The sequence below is a fragment of the Lepidochelys olivacea genome, assembly GCF_965140295.1.
Source record: "Lepidochelys olivacea isolate rLepOli2 genome assembly, chromosome: 1".
NCBI classification, from domain to species: domain Eukaryota; kingdom Metazoa; phylum Chordata; order Testudines; family Cheloniidae; genus Lepidochelys; species Lepidochelys olivacea.
In genome coordinates, this window is record NC_140411.1 from 303,408,801 (window position 1) to 303,433,180 (window position 24,380).

The following is a 24,380-nucleotide window of genomic DNA, read 5'->3' on the forward strand; positions in this document are numbered from 1 at the left end:
TTGGATTCTTTGACCATGGGATGTTGTTCCAAGAAGAAGGATTGCTAGGCAGAGACGGGCTCCACCTAACTAAGAGAGGGAAGAGCATCTTCGCAAGCAGGCTGGCTAACCTAGTGAGGAGGGCTTTAAACTAGCTTCACTGGGAAAAGGAGACCAAAGCCTGAGGTAAATGGGAATGTGGGATACCGAGAGGAAGAACGAGCAGGAGAGCGCAAGAGGGGAGGGCTTCTGCCTCATATTGAGAAAGAGGGACAATCAGCAAGTTATCTCAAGTGCCTATACACAAATGCAAGAAGCCTGGGAAACAAGCAGGGAGAACTGGAAGTCCTGGCACAGTCAAGGAATTATGATGTGATTGGAATAACAGAGACTTGGTGGGATAACTCACATGACTGGAGTACGGTCATGGATGGATATAAACTGTTCAGGGAGCAAAGCTTTTGACATGGTCTCCCACAGTATTCTTGCCAGCAAGTTAAAGTAGTATGGGCTGGATGAATGGACTATAAGGTGGATAGAAAGCTGGCGAGATCATCGGGCTCAGCGGGTAGTGATCAATGACTCCATGTCTAGTTGGCAGGCGGTATCAAGTGGAGAGCCCCAAGGGTCGGTCCTTGGGCCGGTTTTGTTCAATATCTTCATAAATGATCTGGAGGATGATGTGGATTGCACCCTCAGCAAGTTTGCAGATGACACTAAACTGGGAGGAGAGGTAGATATGCTGGAGGGTAGGACTAGGATACAGAGGGCCCTAGACAAATTAGAGGATTGGGCCAAAAGACATCTGATGAGGTTCAACAAGGACAAGTGCAGAGTCCTGCACTTAGGACGGAAGAATTCCATGCACCGCTACAGACTAGGGACCGAATGGCTAGGCAGCAGTTCTGCAGAAAAGGACCTAGGGTTACAGTGGACGAGAAGCTGGATATGAGTCAACAGTGTGCCCTTGTTGCCAAGAAGGCCAATGGCATTTTGGGATGTATAAGTAGGGGCATAGCCAGCAGTTCGAGGGACGTGATCATTCCCCTCTATTCGACATTGGTGAGGCCTCATCTGGAGTACTGTGTCCAGTTTTGGGCCCCACACTACAAGAAGGATGTGGAAAAACTGGAAAGAGTCCAGCGGAGGGCAACAAAAATGATTAGGGGACTGGAACACATGACTTATGAGGAGAGGCTGAGGGAACTGAGATTGTTTAGTCTGCAGAAGAGAAGAATGAGGGGGGATTTGATAGTTGCTTTCAACTACCTGAAAGGAGGTTCCAAAGAGGATGGATCTAGACTGTTCTCAGTGGTAGCAGATGACAGAACGAGGAGTAATGGTCTTAAGTTGCAGTGGGGGAGGTTTAGGTTGGATATTCGGAAAAAACTTTTTCACTAGGAGGGTGGTGAAGCACTGGAATGCGTTACCTAGGGAGGTGGTGGAATCTCCTTCCTTTGAGGTTTTTAAGATCAGGCTTGACAAAGCCCTGGCTGGGATGCTTTAGTTGGGGATTGGTCCTGCTTTGAGCAGGGGGTTGGACTAGATGACCTCCTGAGGTCCCTTCCAACCCTGATATTCTATGATTCTAAGTGTTAATTAATCCTTCACAAAACACAAGAACCAGGGATCACCCAATGAAATGAATAGGGAGCAGGTTTAAAACAAAAGTAAAGAAGTACTTCTTCACACAACACACAGTCAATCTGTGGAACTCATTGCCAGGGGATATTGTGAAGGCCAAAAGTATAACAGGTGTTAGGATATAGATATTCAGGCCTGTCTGTAAAGGCCTGTACTTTAAGAATTTAGGTGTATTCTTATCACTTGGCTAGTTAGAGGTATAAAAGAAAGAATCAAAATCACTGTCTGCCAGTGTAAGGTCCTTCTCTTACTGTGACAGTCTGAGGCCCTGTTCTTAGGCTAAGGCCTTTGGCTAAGCAGCAGAGGCAGCCATAAGCTAGGAAGCGAACAGTCACATCCTCACATTCCAAACTAGTCACATTGAAATAAGGTGCTATTGGGCTGTCAGGCACTATCAGGACAGGATTGTATTCCTATCACCTCCAGAGAAAAGGAAGTGCCTAGAAAATGTAAAAGGAAACTTAGTTTGATAGCATCCTGTCTGGCAAGAACTCACTTATCAATAGCTGGGATGTGAAATCCTCACTTCTGTATTGTTTTGTCATTATAGTTCCCACTTTGCTATTGTTTGTCTGTATAATCTCTGTCTGGTTCTGTGATTGTTTCTGTCTACTGTATAATTAATTTTGCTGGGTGTAATCTAATTATTGTGGTGGGATATAACTGGTTAGCTAATCATGTTACAATATGTTAGGATTGGTTAGTTAAATTTCAGTAGAATGATTGGTTAAGGTATAGCTAAGAATATTACCATATAAATTAGGGGCAAACAGGAAGTAAGTTGGGATTCGAAAATAAGGAAAAAGGAACTTGTATTTAAGCTTGCTGGAAGTTCACCCCAATAAACATCGAATTGTTTGCACCTTCGGACTTCGGGTATTGTTGCTCTCTGTTCATGCAAGAAGGACCAGAGAAGTGGGAGAGTGAAGGAATAAGCTCTCTAACAACAGGGTTCAAAAAAGAATTAAATAAGTTCCTGGAAGATAGGTCCATCAATGGCTATTAGCCAAAATGTGCAGGGATGCCACCCCATGCTCTGTGTGCCCCTAGCCTCTGACTGCCAGAAGCTGGGTGTGGATGACAGGGGATGGATTGTTTGATGACTGCCTGTTCTGTTCATTCTCTCTGAAGCATCTGGCATTTTCCACTGTCAGAAAACAGGATACTGGGCTAGGCAGACCATTGGTCTGATGCAGTATGGCTGTTCTTATGTTCTAAGCTGGCTGGAAAATGGAAGGCGTATGTTAGAGCAGCCTTAAGATTGCTACAAAGGTATGTCAAGATTGCTATAAAGGCTGCTCAAAGTCTGTTCTGGCAGCTACAGGGATAGCCCAGCCACACCCATTATCTATTGGTTTCTCACAAAGGGCACGTATGGGGGTGATCTAGAAACCACTATGGCAAACTGGGAGAATCCATTGGGTGGGGGGTCAAATTGGCTGGTTTTCTGGCTGCTTTGCACCCCCTGAGCAAAGCAAAGCAGCCGGCATGCACGTTAGGACCTGTTCCAGTATCTCTAACTATGTTTCTCAGACATTTGTTTGTTTTCCTAAGCGGTTTTAAGCATGAGCCGAAAGTGCTAAGGTTATTAAAAAATAATGTCCTAAAAGCTTCTCCTATGTTTTGCAGCTTAAAAGCATTGAAAATATATATTATGTTCCGGTGTTTTGTGTTTTTTGTTCTGGCTTCATTACTCTAATGTCTCTACTTTGAATGGCATGGCACTAACTGCTAATGTTCCTACTCTACCCAGATCATTCTGAAATATTCCGCCACTTTTGTTTGTGTTCCAATTTTCTTTTATCATGAAATTACTATAAGTGTGGGATTTTCAAAAACACCTACTCATCTTTCATGGGGCTTGTGCTCCTAAGTCACTGAGGTGCTTTTGAAAATTCCAGTTACCACTTTTTCCATTTGTTTTGCCTTTCCAAAGTTTGCTGTGTTAAAAGTAAGTATCATTGTCATCTCAATTTCGTACTAACACAGAGAGAGAGATTAAGGTCAGTCTGGCTAGGATGCAGCCAAAAATATACATATTCAGTCCTTCCCATGTACATAAAATAATAGGCCAAATTCTCACTGCAGCAGAGCTCTGCTCGGAACAGCCAAAGGGAGAAGGGGGTAGAGTATACCCTGACAAAGGTGTTTTTAAGCCTCCCTGCACTCAGGGACACTGGAGCTGATTTGTCCACGAGCGTAACTTAGAGCAGTCCAGTTATGGTGTCCAGGGATACACAGAGCTCAGCAATATTCTGGCCCTACTTGTGACATACTTCTTACACTAAGAGGGTCCCCAAGCAGCTGGATCTGCTAGATTTCTATATGGTTTGCATTACTGAAGTGGTACAAAGCAGACCAGGAGCTATGGGGCTGCTGGAGGATCAGACTCTGGGAGTTGGCCACTTTCACAATGTACAAGAAGAAATTGCAGTATGAAGGGGGAAGTGGTTGTGTTCCATTCTCATAAACTACTGCTTCCAGTGGTAAGTCTGCTCTTTCTACAAACGTCTTTGATTTTTCTATTACTTAGCTACTCTGGCAACACACATATAGGTAGTTACTACAGTTTTATGCTGTCGTGACTCCATTGATCTCAGTGGAGACTCAACAGCATAAAACTGGTGTAGGGCAATACCTGAACCTGCAATACTTACAGAGACAAATTTCTTTTATGGGTGTGTAAGAATTAGACTCCAAGACTTCCCATTAAGATAAAAAAAGCTTATAACTTTCACAAAAAGACACATTAGCGGAGCTAAAAATGTAACAAAAACTCCACATGCCTACACCTATCCAGCACTAGCTCATGGTTCAAACAAAACCACAGCTTTGGCCATTACTAGTCTCGTGTTTTACAACTGGAATCTTACTAACCATACTGTGTAAAATAGACGACTTTTTTAGTGTAACTGTCTTTGCAAAACAATGCTTCGGGAATTGTAACTTTCAAGAAACAGGACTATGAAACCTGTTTTTTACCCCTGCCTCTACTGACCTGTGCATGTGAGATGTCATTAAGGTTTTTCTGACTGAAGGCAGCTCAGGATGTTATCACCTTACCTGGATGAGTGTATAGTTGACTTTCCACTGTTTTACCAATGCACTGCAGTTTAACAGCTTGAAGGGATTCATCCACATGCATGATAGTTGGCAAGCTGCCCAGAGTATCATGCACCAAGTTTGCCACCTCTCGCACATCAAAGAGCTTCAGCAGCTCAGAGTATACAGCTGGGAAGGAGCAGAGAAAAACAGCCTAAAGAAGAAGGTTAAAAAATACCAATTAAATACATAGAAACACCCTTGAAATTTTCAGCATTTACAGAATGACCAGTGACAAGAGCATCACATACTTTTAGCAGCCATGGAAACCTATTTTCACGTTTCAATTTCAAGTTATAAAATGTGATACAGATTTGAAACATTCAAATCAATTTGTTAGATTTTCAGAAGAAATATCCTCATGTTACTCAGATTTAAAGCTATATATTTATTTTCTTTTAAAACACGATTCAGCCTATTATTTAAGGTTCTTTGTTTTTCTCTCTCATGAACATCCCAACTTTTATCAAATAAAACAACTGAACTTTGACTACAGATACTTTATCACTTACAGGCTTCACACGAGCCACAAGTAAGATGAGGTTATTCGCTCACAAGGACAACAGAAACTGGCAGATGCCACGAACAGGTGACATTGAGGTTCCTCTAGGTAAGGAATACAACAGTGTCTCTCTCATTTTTTTCCAGTATTTAAAGAGGTTATTTTGGATGGAAACAGCACTTTAGAAATCTAAAAATAGAGCTAGTAGTTCATTGGAGAACGAAATGGGTTTGAAGGATAAACAAGAAATACTGAAGAAAAATAAAGTTATGTTACATAAAGATAGTTACAACCTGGAATGTCTTTCCTTCTACCTTTCTGACCCTACTTCATTGAAATGAAAATCACCTATTCGAGCCAACCCTCATCTCCTTTTAGTATTCGTCCCAGTGTGGATGATGTAAACAGCTAGAAAGTTAAAGATACTACTTGGAATGTGGGAAAATCCCAGAGTTGCTCATTTATATGATTTTGCCCAAAATACTTCAGTTAAGCTGCTCATATGAGATCTGATGGAAGAATTTGGCCTAATCATCTCTCTGCTCTTTGCCTACTAATTTTGTCTTTTCCTGAAACATGGAAAAGCTCAAAGGGATGAACTATCATGGAAAAGCAGATCTTTGGTCAGGAGAATATGCCATGGAGTGGGCTGGGGATGCACTGAAACATTTTCTGAAGATACCTAGTGTCCAATATTTTCCCCCAAAGTGAGAGCTCTGTCATTGTATAAAATTTTGGATTTATAGAGTTGTTCTCAATGTGTTTTGACCACTGCCTTTTGCAGTGGTCAATTTTAATAGGCCCAGTGTAACTTAAGAATCTGATTAAAGCACAATGTGCACATTATCAAGATTATTATATTAAATCTTTAAAAGTGAGAAATCTTTTTGGGGGTTCAAGAGACCAGGTTTCAAGGTGCTTAAACAAGCTGGGCAATGATGCAACACTGAATACCCAAAATCATGTGGAGACACAATTCGATTTCTGTTTTGCAGTTATGATTTCTTCTAACAATTGGAGCAAGTATTAACAGACTACAATCCTTTTCCGATTCAGAACAGACAGTCTGGCTAAGGTAACCCTAGTTCTGCTATTCAGAAGTTGGAGGTACAGAAAATTTTCATTATAAGCCACAACCGGTTCAAGCATAAACTGGAACTATCAATTTACTAAGGACAACATGAATTTGACCTTCTGTGTAACAAACACACACACACACACATTTTCCCATTGAATACTGGTAACGATAATAATCCAACAGAGTAAACTCATGATACTTACTTGTGATTGAGTTAAAGCGCTAGCCCCTTTGCTCTCTTGGGAAAGGAAAAATCGTATTGACATAAGCAGCTCTTGAATACAGCAGCGGAATTCCTCCTCATTTTGTCCACCAGTAGCAAGCGAGAAAAGCCTCCGAGACTGAACTATATATTTAAAGACATATTCTTGTGCCTACAAATGCCAAAACACAAGATCCTGAGTCATATTGAACTCATTATTCTTTAAAATTAGTAAATATAAAACATAGCGAAATTATATAATTCAAACGTATTTATAGCACTTGTCAGTATGGAGAACATGCCATGTAATTCTGGAAAGTTTTTAATCTCCTTATTAGCAGCAATCTACTGCCAATCTTTTAATAAGGCCTCTCAACATTTTTTACTCTTTTTCCTTTAATAAAATCTATACACCAGGGAGCACTTGCTCATCAAGAGGTGGCATTGAGGACTAGGAAATCTAGTTATTTGTTTTCCCATTTCAAAAAAAGGTTTTCCTCTTAACAATAACCAGAGAATGAGGCAACATCAGTGACAAAACAAACTGACCTTAAGTTGCAAATTGCTGGAGTATATATTAAGTAGATTGATAATATAACACAATGTTCAACTTCAAGTAAGAGGTGAGGCGAGACCTTATCCAAACAGCTGCAAGTGAGGAGGGAAATGGACGACAGAGAGGCAGTGAAAGAGGAATAGAGAGCGTGACTGATGGTAACTTGGGTTGACTGAAACCAAACCAAAACTCCAGTTTTAATAGAACTGTCTGGGACATAAGGACAGTCTCATTAAATTGCTATTTCTGGTCACGGGAGTCTTCTATTTTATCACAGACTTAATTACCACGTGTGTAATCTACATAAGTTCCTGAAACCAACTACTATCCGTATTGCAATCAACAAATGAGTCCTCAGTTCCCGAGTTCTACTGGAGTCAACACCATGAATCAACTCTTTTCACATTAAGAGTTTCCAGAAGGGCGAATAAACTGACTGATTGTACCCAACAGGTGTGTGAGTGCACTGAACAGGTTTTGTAATTCTCACAATGCATATGAAATCAATTGATTTCAATTAGTACTGCTATACAAATGCACTGGTCAGGTATATTATTGTCTCTGATGATTTCTATTACCTTTAACACTTCATGGATATGCTCTTGTATCTCCATGTCTGTTACTCGATCAACATGCCACTTAAGTACTTTTATAAGATCTCTAGAACATAAAAAGGAAAATGATTACAATGCAGAAGCGTGGAAAGCATTATTTAACAAATTTCTTAGTATGGACTATACTTATTTAGGATTTGAAATGTGAACAAATAGCTTTCATAAAATAAACATAAAAAAAGTTTCGGTAACACAAGGTGTCTTCTTCCAGCATTACCAGTTTGCTCAACTTGCAAAAGCAGTCTATTGTACATAATAACAGGGCCAAACTTTCACTTAATTGTAGATCTGCTACAAAGTCATCTGATTGTTAATTAACAATTTGACTGTAGTATTAAGTATAAACACTTAAATAGCTTTTGATAAAGATGCAAAAACTCATTTAATGCATAAGAACAAATCACTTTGCATTTAAAATAGTCTCTGCTTCTCCCTGAAGTCATGTGATTTTGGATTATGATCTCATTAGATCACAAAAACTAAGTAGCATTGGACCTGAGCAGTACTTAGGCCTTGTCTACACTACGGGGGGAGATCGATCTAAGTTACGCAACTTCAGCTACGTGAACAACATAGCTGAAGTCAACGTACTTAGATCTACTTTCTGTGGGGTCCACACTACGCTATAATGATGCATCGATCATTGCGTGTCGATCCCCCAGTAAGTGTAGACAAACCCTTAGATGGTAAATCAACAACGACTAAGCAGAGTACGGAAATAAGTGATGTACATGATTCAGTACTGTATACTCAGAGACAGTAGAACACCATGATGGTAGGGGTACTGCACTGCTAGGAGCAGTCTCTCTTGATTTTAGATGCATAAGAAATGTCCTCCAAACCATTTACAGTCATTAAAGATCCCATGGTATTTTTCACAATAGTAGGGCTATGAGCCATAGCGTCCTGGCCAAGTTTCAGTGTGGATACTTGCATTCTGAATACCTAAGAATCTTCAGTTGGATATAGTACAAAGACGCATGCACATATTTAACTTTAAAAGTATTGTGCATAGTTCCACTGAAGTCAGTGGGACTTTTCAGGGCATAAATTTAAACATATATGTAAGCCTTTGCAGAATATGCACCATGATCTTCACTTTCTGCCCTAAACAGTTATATAGCCATATAACATCCTCCAGGTGGCTGCGGTTCATCATGAGATGAATAATAAGGTTATTAGAATTTACAGTCCAAAAAACCCAGACACCAATTGCCGCATTTCAGGTGGGCCTGAATAAAAGGACACCACTGGTGAGATCAGCATTGGAAAAGTTTGGGGAAGAAGTGGGTTTTAAGTTGAGCTGGTTGAGGGGAGCAGAAGGGTGAGAGATGGACAGAATATTTTGCAAAATTTTCCCCAAGATTTTTGAAATTTAACATTTAAAAATTTCAACTGGCTCTAGTTTTAAGCTCTAGCTTGCCATAGCATGATGGCAAATTACATAAAGAGGAATGCACTTTATTTATTTATTTTTACTTGATGTTCAAATCCAAGATCAATATCTGGTTTTCACCCATTATGCTCAAGTTAAAGATAGAAGACTATTCAAAGTCTAGTTCTTAATCCAATATTAGAACTGAAAGAAGTAACTTCTCTGATCATTTAAAATTATTTCAGCTATTATTGGACTTCATTTTGGAGATTAAAATATAGTATCAGAAGAAATTAAGTTCAACACATTTATTAATTTACTTTTATGGCTGGCTCTGCTTAGTACCTATAATTGTCAAAATTCCAAACAGTTACAAAAAGTTAGGACCCTACCTGTATGCAAGTGCACCTGCAAAATGACTTTCAATGTAAGTGTCCATTACTGGCTTAAAATGATGAAACTTGCTGTCCTGTAGCAAATTTATTATGTGAACCTAAAGAAAAAAGGAAAAAGAAAAATTGTAATGCCCTTTTCTCGTTTGTTAAAGTGTTACAATCTTATTTAAAAATTATCAAGTATCTTTATTGTAAGCATGGTTATGCAGAACCATAAAGTACAACTTACCAAAGAATCAAATACTTTTGACCCATATTTTTGGGAATTTTCATCTAAAATGCCAAATAAAGTATCCAGTGTGTCTTGAAGAAACTATAAGTGGAGGAAGAATAACAAGAATTTATTATCAAATATACTTCTTTGTAAGATGTAAAGAAATTATTTTCCTTATATTAGTTAATTGCAAAAGAAACAAGGAAATAACAATGTATACCTTTACTATTTCTGAACCATCGATTTCTTTTAATTTTGTGAGGCAACCTGCTATTTTGTCTGGGTGGGCTCTCCACTTAAGAAGGTCAAGCATATCCCCTGCAAAAAATACACTGAAGATTAAAGCTGAAAGAATGCCAGCACTTTAGATTTTAAAATTCTTCAGTTGCAACCTATATATGAAAACTGAGTTTACATCATCTAATAAAGGAACTGCCTAGGGTCTGCAGTAACATGATCTGGCCAGCTTGTTCAGCCAAAACTTGAAATTGCTCCATTAATAATTCTGAACACTTTTCTTCTTCAAGCAACTATGCAGCATATCTTTGTTTAAATGCAACTTTTGGATGACGCAACTAGCAATGTAATTTGATTCTTGGATCATCTTTGACTCATCAAATGAGACTGGCTAAAGACAATAGGGAAAAAATTTATTTTCACTTTTTTTCTGAAGGAACTAGGTAGATAGAGGGTTGATTCTCATTACAAAGGATTTGTTGGGGATAAAAAAATGCAACTCTAAGATGTTCACTTCAAAGAAATCATTTAAGGGGCAAAATACAGCTAGAGAATAGTCAAGTATAAATGACCTGAACTGAGTACAAGAACAATATGAGATATGAGAATCCCAGGTGACCGGGAAAAGAGACAACCACTTTCACATGTCAAGAGAAACCAGAAAATGAAACAGTTCTCAACAGAGATATAGGAATATAACAAACCCTTCAGGAAAATGGAGGTTTGAACAGGGAAAAAGTCAATGGTGGTGAAAAAAAATTGCACTCAAGAGGAGAGAAAAACTCACATTTCACAGGCCTACTCTTTAAACATGAGCTGATTTGTTAGTTTGATAAATGTTTCTCTGGTAAAGTCAGACCTAAGTCTACCCATGTCCTAAATTCTCAGTCTGCGCACTAGGAGACCAGCAACATTGTGATGAGGCCACAGCGGTCAACATCCATCACAAACACAGAGGCTCTGAAGAAACGCAACAAGAAAAAGAAGCTAGTGAAAAAGCTGGGTAAAAAAGTATGATGCCTTCCTGGCTTCAGAGTCACTGATCTAACAGATTCCTTGTATCCTAGGTTCAGGTCTGAACAAAGCTGGTAAGTTCCCCTCTCTCCTCATTCACATTGAGAACACGGTGGTCAAGGTCAATGAAGTCATGTCAACTATCAAATTTCAAATGAAAAAGGCTGTGGCTGTGGGACATGTAAAAACGACGGAGGACTAGCTAGTCTACAGCATTCAACTTGTCACTGACTTCCTGGTGTTCCTGCTGAACACCAACTGGCAGAACAGGCACCACGGGGAAACCACAGCACCTCTACAGAACAGGCTGTAATAACTGGTTTCAGAGCACTCAAAACAAAAACTAACAATGAAACCAAAACACTAAAAAACAAAAACAAAACACAAAGCAAAACCAAAATAGGATATCAAAGAACAGTCTCAAGTGTACATAAAGAATATTTATGAGAAGAAAGGATCTGGTTGTCTGTGAGTAGTTTCTCTGACAAAATCAGGCTGGATGGCTGCAAGAGGGTGCTAGAAGGTAGATACATTAGCCCCAGTATGTTGAAGGCCCTCTTCCCTACTAGCTGAGAAGTTACCTCAGGTCAATGAGAGACACCTGATTCCAATTAAGGCTGCCTGAGGCCTTTAAAAACCCCTCCTCTGGTGAGAGAAAGGGGGAAGAGAGAGAGAAGCTGCTGCCAGGCTAGTGGCAATAGGGAAATAAGCGTCTCCAGGGTGAGAGGCTGTGCTCCTTCCCATAGGGGAAAGAGCCAAACCTGAGTGCCTGCCAGGGGAAGGACTGACACCCCAGAGCAGCCAACAGGGCGACACCCTGCACCAGTGAGGAGACAGCGAAAGGTACCCACCTTGGGTTTTGTTTGTTTGTTTTTGAGTCTGTTTCCTTTTTGTTTGGTGAAGGATCACCCCTTAGGACAACCCTCAGGCCTACCCTGAAAATATGACCACGGGAGAACCGAAGGGGGAAGGCAAACCGTGCTTGAGTGGGGCTGATTACCCCAGGCCCACCATCGCCAGGGGGGAAGCGCTAAGTGTGGTGAGATGAAGAAGGTATCCTGCCACACTTCCTTGCCATCATGAATTGTACTATTAGGCATACAGAAACCAAACCAAGAATCTTATGTGGTATAGTGGAACAACTCAAAACACAAATCTTCCTGTATGCTTCATCATAGATTATATATTCACAACACTAACAGGAATATAAGGTTATTTTAACTAATCATAACTCGCTAAATGATCCTTGACTTAAAAGGGAGGGGAAAGCAATGTCATATCAGAAAAGCAATAAGCAAAAAGCAATGTAAATAAATAAAAACTGCTTTACCCTGAAGCCTACAATAAGCATGTTTTAAAAAAATAACACAGATTAAGAGATTTTTCAAAGCAGCTGGATTTTGATGACTCATTCTAAAAATAACGTACGTAATTCCAATATTATGTTAATTTAAAAGCATCCTTGAACTGCATAAAATCAATGGTTCACCATGTACCATGTGTTTCCATCCGGTCATCAAAAGTAAGGAAAAATACTGTTTTTTAAAGCCCCAAAAGAGAGCATCGGCTATCTTTTATGTCATAACACGAGTGCTTTAGTGCCCATTTAGTGTTGAAAAATCCACCCATCAAATTCACTTGAGTTCATCATGTTTAAATAATCAACATATCATCTTACCATTTTGTGTGAGTTTAGTGGAGCAGAGAAAAGACGTAATCCAGAAAGACTCTTTAGTGGTTTTTATTGCTTGGTGGTTATTCCCTAGGAGAATTCCCTTTGAAAAGGGGAGTTTGAGGTAGCGACTAGAATCCTGAAGGTTTGTGTTTTCTTCACACTGTGAAAATAACCAAGTTAAAATCATTGCAATGAATAAAAACAAAGGACTCATCTTGTGCAAACTGGTAGCTCTGTTGAAATCAATGGAGCTATGATAATTTTCACTAGCGGAGGCTCTCACCCAAACTGCATTGCAACAAGCCAAATCTCTTAGAAACAGTATGTTTTTTGTTTCAAAAACTTTACATACAAAATGTTGCATTGTCTTTGTTGCTGACTGCTTTATTTTATATAGATACCCTACAATCTTTCATCAAGCACTTCTCAAAACACAGAACTTAAAATAATGCACATACAAATCATTGAATAAATTATGAACCAACCAGACAGGTCTCTTAAAGATGTTTAAACATTTATAAGAACAGCACAAATGTCCAAAGATTAGATTTGCATTATAAATGCACAGAGAAACAGCAGAAAAACTGAGCACCTGATATTTTAAACCACCCTGTTTCAACAATATACTTAAACATCTAGTATGTTATCGGTACTAGAGTCTAACACAACAAAATGTTTTTACAAGTCTTATTAATTCTTTATGTCTTCTCTCCAGCAGAGTCTGTCTCTGGCCTTCTCAGCCACTGACTGGCTCCAGAGCAGGCTCAACTCTGGACAAGAGGAGTCTGTTGCAGAATTAAAAATGAATAGAGTTTTCAAACAGCAAAGTTAGAAATAATTTTAAGCTTGCATCTCAGCATACCAAGAATGTTTGCCTATACAAGAGATTTCATGGGTAGCTCTTGTTATAGATGGGAAAATCCTCATTGGATCTGTGCATTTAGATCGTACCCACACATCTGGTGTAAAACACTACTCAGTCTGCACAGTTTTTTGAACAGAGCAGCACCTACATATTGCAAGTTGTTATATTTATTAGGAGTAGATCAAATTCCATCTCAACACAGATAAAATCTTGAATGCACATTTGAATGAAAAAATTTAAACAGACCGCACATAGCAGATCTGCTGAAGAATAGCAGGCCCTGGAGGGGTCAACCTGGTCAAATATACTCCAAAAGTGGCTATCATTTTTACATTGTGACAATTTTTAGCTTTATGGAATTCTTTATGCAACTGAGGTTTTCTTCAAATCTACATTCTGAGATACTGCAACTTTACAGTACATGCTGCATTGAAATACATAACGAGGTTCAACTGCAATTATAAACAGAATGTTGAGAGGATATTTTAACAATAAGACTATCACTCATTTGCTAACAGTTCAGTCTTCTTTTGTTTAATGCCTCTGGGCATTTGGAGTACTTTTCAGAGGAATCATCACAGAATGATTTCTGACTGATATTACCTTGTGCACAATGAGTTCATGAGTGCCATCTGGCAATGTCCTCCCATTTTCCTGAATCAGGGGCACGAAAGAAAAGCCAAACAACTTCTTCTCGCCCTTTTCTTTTGCTGAAAACATATATAAATAAAACCACTCACATTCTGGACTTAGATTTATACTGCATGGCGTAGCATTTTTCTTTACTGCACTGTTAGCTTGAGGTATAACCTGAGTGTTGCCCCAACCCAACTCCTGTCCCCACACACATAAATCTCTAGCTTGCGTTAAGTGGTTCTTTAAACTTCAGCTAGCTGGCCAGTCAGGAGGAATAAGGGGGTGGAGAAAGGGGGTCATTGAGGATTAAGTGCTGCTGACACTCTGCTAATAGTGCTATAACTATAGGGATGCAGCAGCTCCAGTTACAACAACTCATCCACTGCTAATGCAATCATTCTGTGTAGCTTCTGTGTTGCTTCCCAGTATGGTTGTTCTCACTTGAGCTAGGCTAGTAGAGTGGAGTAACTTGAGTGCACTTACGCTAAACGTTGCAGGGAAGAAAAGCCCTTAGACAAAGCAACTGAAAATAATCCAACGCGTGAATGTGTATATTCGGTATCCATTTACATCTAGTTAGCACCAGCACACCTTATGTCTCTTTTCATGTTTATGAAGTAAATCCCCTTCCTAAGGTTATGAGTGTGTTGTTTTCTCCAAATTCCAAAAAGTTACTTCGAGGATATGTGATGAACCTGTAATTTCTTTGATGTAATTTACTGCAGATGGGCCCAATTCAAAACCTTGGACCCAACATCCTGAAATTCTAGGGTAGCTGAGATCCACACCTGAGCTTTGCAGCTCAAAGTTTTTACAACTGTGCGTATGCCTTGTGTTTTAGCCCTGAGTGGCTTCTTTTTTTTTTTTATTATTAATGTTATATAAAAACCAGAAAGTCAGAAAATGTCTACCTCCAATAACAACATTATCATGGCTACACTACAGGTATATGCAATACTTTCTGTTACTGGGTTAGACTGCAACATGTGTAAATGAACAAATATCATTATGCAATTGGCCAAGTTAATTCTGGGATTGGATTTTGCATTTCCTGAATTTGTGTTCAAATTTGCACCCTTCATGTTGCATTTTTCCATTTAATAAAATGAGGTCAGTTTCTCAAGGTATTACATTTTTTTCCTATTTCACCAAAGCAGACTGCAAAACCTGAAAAGTTCTGTCATGAAGCTTTATAGGTAAAGAATATTTACCCCACGTCTCTCTGCTGTTTAGACATTATGAAATTCAATACCCTTAATGCAACTGTAACACAAAGCAATACAATAAATCGTGAACAACACTTACTAGAACAATGCCGAAATTCAAAGCGGATGTGTGCTCCCCTGAATTTATCCACAGGAATAGGAAGTTTCAGCAGCTCAGCCCATCTGGGACTGTTGTTGTGATAAAGCACAAAGGAATGGAACTTGCTAGCTGGCGGCTCTCCAGAGCCAAAGGAGATAAAATCCTAATGAAGAAAACAACTGGGTTAAAGGTTTAAAGATGGATTAACTATAAACTGACGTGAGAACAGCCCTGAAATTGGTGTTCTCCAGGCTCCACGATCTTCAGGATAATCTAAAATAAACTTGTTCTCTCTTGTAATACTGTGTCCCTGCATTCATGGGGAATGTAATTGTGTATTCCCTGAAGGTGGTTAGCACAGACTTTGGATTGCCTTGTGGTCTATGGATTCCTCTCTGTAGGGTAGCAGGAGGGCAGGCTGATTTCTATTGTTCCAGTCTCTGTGCTGGCTGCACGCTTCCTATGGGTAATATAAATTACCATCAGTAAGCTGGAACACACTCTTCATCCTTTGCACCCATGACCCTATCACTTTTTTACATGTAATATGGGCCATTTGTTTTGGAAGTTTCTTCACTTTGAAATTTCAGGTTATCTATCATTACATATAGGACATAAGTGGTGCTTACTAGCATGCTAAGGGCAAGAGCTGGCCATCAAATCTGTAGAAGGGAAGGAATATTTGCCCCATTCTTGTGTGATATGATGGTGGTGATTTTGGATTTCCTCTAGAGCAGCTAGCAGGTACCATAGCTCTGGGCTCTGCAAATGTCTGAGCTTCACCTAGTGTTATTACATGAGGATGAGGTTTAGCCTTATTCATTTTGTCCCAACTTTGCAACTGGCAAGAGTCCATTCTGATTTGGTGCATTAGCAGGGTCACATCTCACCACACCCTGACCGTAGCTGGAAGTGGGTGGGAGGATATGCACTGATGTGGCATCAGTGTGTAAATGGGAGCCAGATTTAATACTGTACAAAGATTTAGCACATTCCATGTGTGGCCTCTCATTCTCCTCTCAGGTGAGAGACCATTTAGGGGACTTCAGTCTGTTTGGTCAAACATTAAAGTGACTCAACACATGTAGACCTAACAGGTTATGATTTAAATGGAACAGGAAAAAACAGGAAGGATAATGATTGGGAGTCTTGATTGATAATAAGAAAAGGAGTACTTGTGGCACCTTAGAGACGAACCAATTTATTTGAGCATGAGCTTTCGTGAGCTACAGCTCACTTCATCGGATGCATACCGTGGAAACTGCAGCAGACATTATCTACACACAGATAATGTCTGCTGCAGTTTCCACGGTATGCATCCGATGAAGTGAGCTGTAGCTCACGAAAGCTCATGCTCAAATAAATTGGTTCGTCTCTAAGGTGCCACAAGTACTCCTTTTCTTTTTGCGAATACAGACTAACACGGCTGTTACTCTGAAACTTGATTGATAATGAAAGTGCTCAATAAAAGCTGCAAGCTGAGGCATAGCCATCTCTGCCTTGTGTCTTAATCCAAGTCCTACTGGGAGCAATAAAGACACCATCAGACTGCATTTTGTATTCATCACAAAAAAAAGATAATTTTCAAAGAAATGTACCTGGAATTGTAAGTGAAAATATTGGGAAGTCAAGGACACTTGTGTGCCTATGAACGTTTTAGACAGGTAGTACTTAAGGTTCCATTTGAGTAAAGAACTTAGGCAAATGCTCAACTTTAAGCATATAAGCATTTCCACTTAACATGGTGCTCTGCTGGATCTGTGACTATGCTTCAAATTCAGGAAAGTATTTAAGCACATGCTTCATTATAAGAATGTGCATAAGGCATATTGACTTAAATGGGAATTAAGCATGCACTTTAAATACATGCTTAAATACTTTCCTGAAGAGGGATACTTTCCCGTATTTGCACTTTGGAATGTAAAATCCATTATATGCTTTTAAGAGATTGTAGAAATAAGTGGGTGGGTCTGGGAATGGCCCATTTATTTAAATTGGCAAGTCTATTTTCAATATAATTAAGTGCACTAACTATGCTCTTAAACTAATGGGTTAATTTCCACATAGTAATAACGATTAATTAATTAAAATTACTTCATTTGCTAATCTTTGTTGCGTTTTCTCTAAACATCAAATAACTGAAGGATATATTTGAATGTGAACATATTTATCAGAGGTTTTCATTTTTATTTTTAAAAACCTTCCTCAATATTAAAGTATTGCAACATTAAAAGTTAGTGACCACAAAAATATCCAGAAAACCTATGACCAAATAAACAACAACAAAAATGGAAGACCGTGTGAGTGGTTTGCAAAAATGTATTAGCTATCACTGATTGACTAAACTACAGTAGTTGGGGTAGCAAATAGCTTATTCTAAGGAGAAAGAATTCAAATTTAATTTATATCTCATAGTACAAGTGAAAATATTTGCTCTGAGGCCAGTTATCACAAATCTTTACCTAATATGCAGTTTAGCAATATGGCCTGTTAATAGGACATTCAGGTAAAGGTTAATATGACAAATCATAATATCTGCCAGGAAATAAAAAAGGATTTTGAGAAAAAACTATAGTTAATAGTTTAAATTAACAATATTTGCTCAGCATCAACACTAAACACAAGCCTTCACTCTCTTTTTGTTCTTCACGGTTAGTGTCAAAGTAGTACCTTTAAAATTTGGCCACAACTGTCTACAATGTGCATCATCACTTCCACGTTTCTGGCCACACTTTTTCCTCCTTTTTCAAATTCTCCTCTTTCTATAGTGATGTACAAATCATTCCTCATTTCGCCTACAGAAAGAAAACATAAAACCCAAAAGTATAAGGGGCAATGCAAACCACATTAATGCAACCTGAATTCTGTGGGAAGGAAGTAGAGAAGCAAATTCCATATGAGAATGCTAAATCACTTTTAAGTGTATGTTTCAAAGTAAAAGCCAGTCTGGTTTTGGCTCTCTCTAGGGACGGGATTAATTAGAGCTGTTTAGGAGCAAATGGACAGAACTCCCAGTGAAACTATGTCAACAATTAGGGACCACAACCGTGACTTTAGGAGCTTCCTCTTCAGGTCTCACCTCTAGGTTTGGTAGAAGTCAAATTGAGGCTACACCCCTATAGCAAGCGGAGTCCAAACTGTAGAATAAAGTTAGATATGTTCCATAATTTAAATATTGCCCCTTAAATAGTACAGTAAATTGTCTATCAGGGTTTAGTGAACATCAAGCACAATACTTTTGTGGGTCAGTTTATTTAAAGTTTACTCTAATCTGGCCAGTTCACCACAACTGGTAGATCATCCAAAAAGAGGTTGTTCTATAAGAAAAATAAGAGCTCTCACTGTGCCGACATGAAACATACGGATCCTAAAGGACAGAGATAATACATGAAGACCTGAAAGATGTACAGCATTGACTGTAAGGTAACTTGCTAGATACAGCATCACGTAGCTACCTCCAGCAAAACCAGATTTGCAGATGAAGGTTACACAAAGGAATTAGGAGATGGCTATACCTTCATTCAGAAAGGGAAAGCAACGGAGGAAAACAGAATTTATGGCATTGGTTTTGCCATTAAAAACAGTTTCCTGAAATCAGTGAAAGAGTTACCTGTGGGCAAAAATGAACACTTAATGACTCTATGAATTCCCTTAGAAATTCATGCTTTGTGATTCTTATCAGTGCTTATGTTCCAACCATAAAAAATACAGAAGAACTAAAAGAACAGTTCTATTCTGATTTGGAGGACACAATCAAATCTACTCCCAGTGAAGACAAACTCATACCTTAGGGAGACTTTACTTCCAGAGCTGCAAAAGACAGTGCAGACTCCAACTAGTCTAATAAAGAACTATGGTATTAGAAAAATCATCAACAACAGTCTTCTCCTTCTCAGGAAGTGTGCTGAACATGAGCTTGTTATTATCAACACAATCTTTAGGAAAGCTGACAAATATAAAACTTCATGGATGCATCTGAGATCAAAGCTCTAGCACCTGATTGACATTATACAGCAAAGAGACATTAGGGACATCAAGATGAGCAAACAGTTGGACTGATCACAGGATGACCAGAGCCATTTTCATTTTACATGTCGTATTTCACTCATGAAACAGTGCCAAACAGATCAAACTAAAATTGAACATAGCAAACTTGAAACATCCATTTCATCAGGGAAAACTGAGAGGAAAAAATTTGATAGCATTACATCACCCAAAAACACATTCAAAGTGGTATATACTGAAATCAGCCATCCTCCAAGCAACAGAAGAAACTCTAGGCAAAAATCAAAGATGACACCAGGATTGCTTGGATGAAAATTATGATAAAAACAAAAATCTAAAGGAAAAGAGAGATGCATTTATGGCTTGAAAAAACAATAAAGAATCAACATCAAAACAAAGATAAATTCAAGTGCCTGCAAGCCAAGGCTCAAAAACAGCTTTGTGTTCTACAGGATAACTGGTGGGAAAAGAAAGCAGAAGAAATACAGCATTATGCCAATAGTAACAACACAAAGTTGTTTTATAGCTCCCTGAAGGCCATTTATGGCCCATTGAAATCAGGTCCAGCTCCACTAAAAAGAGTTCAGATGGATCTATCTTAATCAAGGACAAGACAGGCAACTCCGAAAGATGTGCCACTTTACTGAGTTACTGAACCTTCCCTCTACTGTCAACTCACAGGTGCCAGAGGAACTAATGCAGCACCTCAAACATGAAGAAATTGTGAAGTTACCTCCTGCTGAAGAAGTGCAAAAAGCTGTGAACAAATGAAGACAGGTAAATCACCAGGGAAAGACAGAACAGCAGGTGAAATCATTAAACTTGAAGGCCTCCTAACTGTCAGCTATCTATATGAAATTATTAAGGATATTCGGGAAATTGAGAAAATTCCGCAAGGTTTCAAAAGATGCAAGCATAGTTATACCATACAAAAATAAAGGCAATGAATCTGATTGTGGCAACTATCAGGTTATCTTCCTTGCTATCAGGGCTCTACTATCAGGGCTTCCCTGATATCAAGGCTCTTTCTTGGCTCTACTGTTACCAGCAATGTAGATCTGGATGCTGAGCTCACTAGCAGAATCAGCAAAGCAGTCAGGAACTTTGGTCTTTTCCAAGACAGAATCTGGAACAGTAACAAATTGTCAACTAATATGAAAATCCATATTTATGAGACATGCATCTTATGCACTCTTCTATGTAGCTCAGAAACATGGACGACTTATTCCAAACATACCAAAAGACTAAATAGTTTTCATATCAGATGCTTGTGAAAAATTCTTCAAATAAGATAGCAAGACAGGGTGACAAATGTAGAAGTGTTGGTATGTCATTCATGGGAATGTTGATTAGTAAGAAAAGACTCAGGTGGCTTGGACACATCAAGCAAATGCCAGATTACAGGATCCTGAAGATTGCGAACTTCAGAGTACAGAGTACAGCTGTACTATGAAGTTCACAAAGAGTCTAGAAAGAGAGGTAGAGTGCTGCACAGATTTCAGGATGCTTGCAAAGATGATTTAGTATCCTTTGGAATCTCTGTGGATGACTGGGAAAGGAGTGCAGAACGCAGCTCTGGTTGGTGGAGTCACCTTGTAGATGGAGCAAGGCATTGTGAGGAGGACTGGATCATGCTTTGTGATGACCAGCATCAGAGGAGGAAAGAATCTGCTGCTTGGATTCAGAGCATTGCTAGTGTGTGGGTGTGCCCTACCTATGGGACTGTCCCTGATGCATCAGACTCAGCAGTCAAAACTCATCAGCGCGTACACCATGCTCTGTAAAGATAGAGTGTGTCATTCTTCTTCTGTCAGCAGGGTGGTAAGATCCTTGCTTGTATTTTGCTCAATTGGCTTGTTGAAACAGTATCAGAGAAACTTCTATCAGAGACCCAATGTGAATTTAGATCAGGTCCAAGCACCACAGGTATGATTTTTTTTGAGAGAGAGACTGATTCAGGAAAATTGCATTCAACAAAACATGGAACTGTATGCTGTCTTCATTAAGCTAAAAAAAGCATTCAACACTGTCAGCACAAATGGTCTCTGGAAAATTCTAGAGATATTTGACTGTCCCACCAAATTTATTAATATCCTTTGTTAATTCCACAAAGACATAACTGATCAAGTATTCTCAAATGATGGTCTCACAAAACCATTCCCCATATCTAAACAGTTTGCACTCCCCATCAGCCTGGGGGAAAAAATGAACTCTTCCAAGCAGCCCCTTCAGCCACGACCACTGAGTCAAATATCTCCACTGATGGTACAAAACTATAAAATGGCTTGGCAGTACCATCTAAAGTGATAGTTCTCTGGATCAAGAAATGTCAAACAGAAAGCCAAGCTTTCAGAAGACCTTGGCACGAGATACTCAACCGGCATACCATCAGTCTTAACAAAATTGATGCTCTACAATGCAGCAGTGACATGGGTGTGAAACTTGGGAGAGTTTACGACACAAACATCAAGCAACTTGAAAAATTTCACATGCATTGTCTTTGCTGAAGGTTTGCTGGCAAGACAAAGTGTCAAACATTCGCATCTTTGGAAGAGCTAAACAATAAGCACTGAGGCAGTGATTTACTGAAGTTCAGCTTCAATGGACAGTATGAGGGGGTCCCCATGGTGCACCCTGCACCAACCTGGAGTATCCCTCTCACACTGTGATGTTGTGTCAAGCCATAAACGCTGACAGGCACTGAACTTACTCAGACATCCACGGGCAGGGGGACACACAACTGAGTTACATGAATGATCTCTCAGCCACTCATGAATCATCAATAGAGAGGCTCCAGCCAATTCCCCCCAACTCCCCAGCTTTGCACCCGAGAGCTGTACTGTCTTACACTGGTCAGAAGGCTGGCTAGTGTAAGTTCATTACCCAGTCTTCCCCTCCCTCGATGTGGAGAGGGCACATACTAGGCTTGGTAAACTGAGCTGAGATTTCCCAAATCCTTCAACCAAAATACACTGTTTTATATATTAACTACAGAAAGATAGTTAATAAATAGATATAGAAAGGTTTTAAGTGATAATAAGTAGCAAGCGTAGAGATCAAAAGTTGATTACTTAAGAAATAAAAGTAAATTCTCAGTTTGAGTTCTACAAATGAAATAGGATTTGAAACAAGCAGTGTCTCACCCTGGCAGATGGTCCAGATAGGTCACAGATCTTTAATACACAGGCTGGAACTGCCTTCCAGCCCAGGACCACCCTCAGCCAGTTCAAGGTCTTTGTCCTCCAGATGTTTCTTCCAAGTGTTGAGTTGCGGAGGGGCGGGGAGAGGCCAAGTGATTATATCACTTCCCTTCTCTTTTATAGCTTTTGACTTGGGAACCAGGCAGCCCCGTTGACTACATGTTCTCTCTGAGAAGTCTTCTAGGATGGCCGTTGAGAGAGTGGAATCCTTTTAATTGGCCATTAGAGCATCTGGCTACTCCATAGTTGTACCTGAAAGGCTGGTTGTGGGTGTTCCCAACCTCACAATATATTTCAGTAATACACACATAACAAAACTTCCTAACTTCACATACAAGAATAGTACATACAATCCAATGGCTCAAGACTTTTAAAATGATACCTCACAAGGCATACTTTGTACAAAAGATATCATTACATGACAGTGGTGAATATGGGGGTTCCAGGGTGTGACTGAGTGTCACAGACAGGTCATGTTATCATAATGGGTGATGACAGACTCCCAAAAAAGTCCTCTATGGTGAGCTGCAACTCAGAAAGAGCAGGAAGGGTGATCATTCTAAATACTTCAAAGATACCATTAAGTTGTATGTCAACTCGTGTGGTATAAATAATGCATATCGGGGGGGCGGGATAGCTCAGTGGTTTGAGCCTTGGCCTGCTAAACCCAGGGTTGTGAGTTCAATCCTTGAGGGGGCCATTTGGGATCTGGGGCAAAAATTGGGGATTGGTCCTGCTTTGAGCAGGGGTTGGACTAGATGACCTCCTGAGGTCCCTTCCAACCCTGATATTCTATGATTCTATGATAACTTCAAAGACACAGCCAAGGACAACCTGAATGGAGAGCAACTATGCATAAAGGTTGTAAATACAAAAAAGGCAGATGCAAAAAGCTGACCGAAAATAGGGCCAAGAGTCATGCAAAGTCTTCAGTGGGAGCCTACACATTCCTATATGACATCTGTTCATGACCTTGCTGTACACAGATGGGGCTATACGACAAAGCCATATGTATGTACTTTTAAAAAAATCATCAAGGATGCCCATAGGTGTTCTTTTTATTGCAGAGTCATAAAAATTCAAATAAATATTTTGTAAATAATGACTATGATGATACATCATTACAATAGTTCATCTTAAGATTCAATCAACTTAAACTTTGCAGGATAGCATCATATTATGTCACTTTTCCTTGCATACATTTTACTTCATGCGACTAACGATTTTCAAGTAGCAGAAATGCTGACACTGTGATAGGAGTGAGTGTTTTTACATTAGTCATCTGATACATGTGAGATTGTTAATAAAATCATCCCACCAAAACATAATCCAAACTATGGCCCGATGAACAAAGGTACAGACTTTTTTTTTTTTTTGCTGCACAACCAATTTCCTTTTAGCCCTTCAGGACTATGCCATAACAAAGATGAAGATGGGGGTCTAAATTATGTTATTCAAGTGGAAAGCAAACCAGGAATATAACATCTTGCTATTTCTGGATTTTACAGAAACTTTGTCTACTTTAAAAAAAGTTTATAATAAAATTTTCTAGAAATAACACAGGATGCTAACTAACAGAAATGAGTGACATGTGGGGTCCTTGTGTGGGACACGTTTACTCAAGTATTGGTTCTAGTCTCTCACTTTGAAGAGCTTTAAATTCAGAGAAATACTTAAAAATTCATCTTTTTTTAATTAAAAAGATGATTTGAGAGAGAAATAATTTTGGCATGGAAGTGGGAGCTATGTATACATCTCCTTCAAAGATAAACTTGAATTCTA

At 39.2% G+C, this 24,380-nt stretch overlaps 1 protein-coding gene across 4 annotated transcripts in view; it reads right to left on the reverse strand.

The window, feature by feature from the left end:
* The window catches only part of DOCK4 (dedicator of cytokinesis 4), a 420,789-nt gene that overhangs the window by 128,799 nt on the left and 267,610 nt on the right, over positions 1-24,380 (reverse strand). For all 4 annotated transcript variants that reach the window (XM_084616809.1, XM_084616807.1, XM_084616808.1 and 1 more), the window contains exons 14-23: positions 18,064-18,188; positions 15,394-15,556; positions 14,056-14,162; positions 12,591-12,747; positions 9,882-9,979; positions 9,677-9,760; positions 9,445-9,545; positions 7,642-7,723; positions 6,509-6,679; positions 4,687-4,879 (exon numbers count right to left, since the gene is read on the reverse strand). In XM_084616809.1, the coding sequence (XP_084472935.1) occupies positions 4,687-4,879; positions 6,509-6,679; positions 7,642-7,723; positions 9,445-9,545; positions 9,677-9,760; positions 9,882-9,979; positions 12,591-12,747; positions 14,056-14,162; positions 15,394-15,556; positions 18,064-18,188 (1,281 nt within the window). The remainder of the gene's footprint in view (positions 1-4,686; positions 4,880-6,508; positions 6,680-7,641; positions 7,724-9,444; positions 9,546-9,676; positions 9,761-9,881; positions 9,980-12,590; positions 12,748-14,055; positions 14,163-15,393; positions 15,557-18,063; positions 18,189-24,380) is intronic.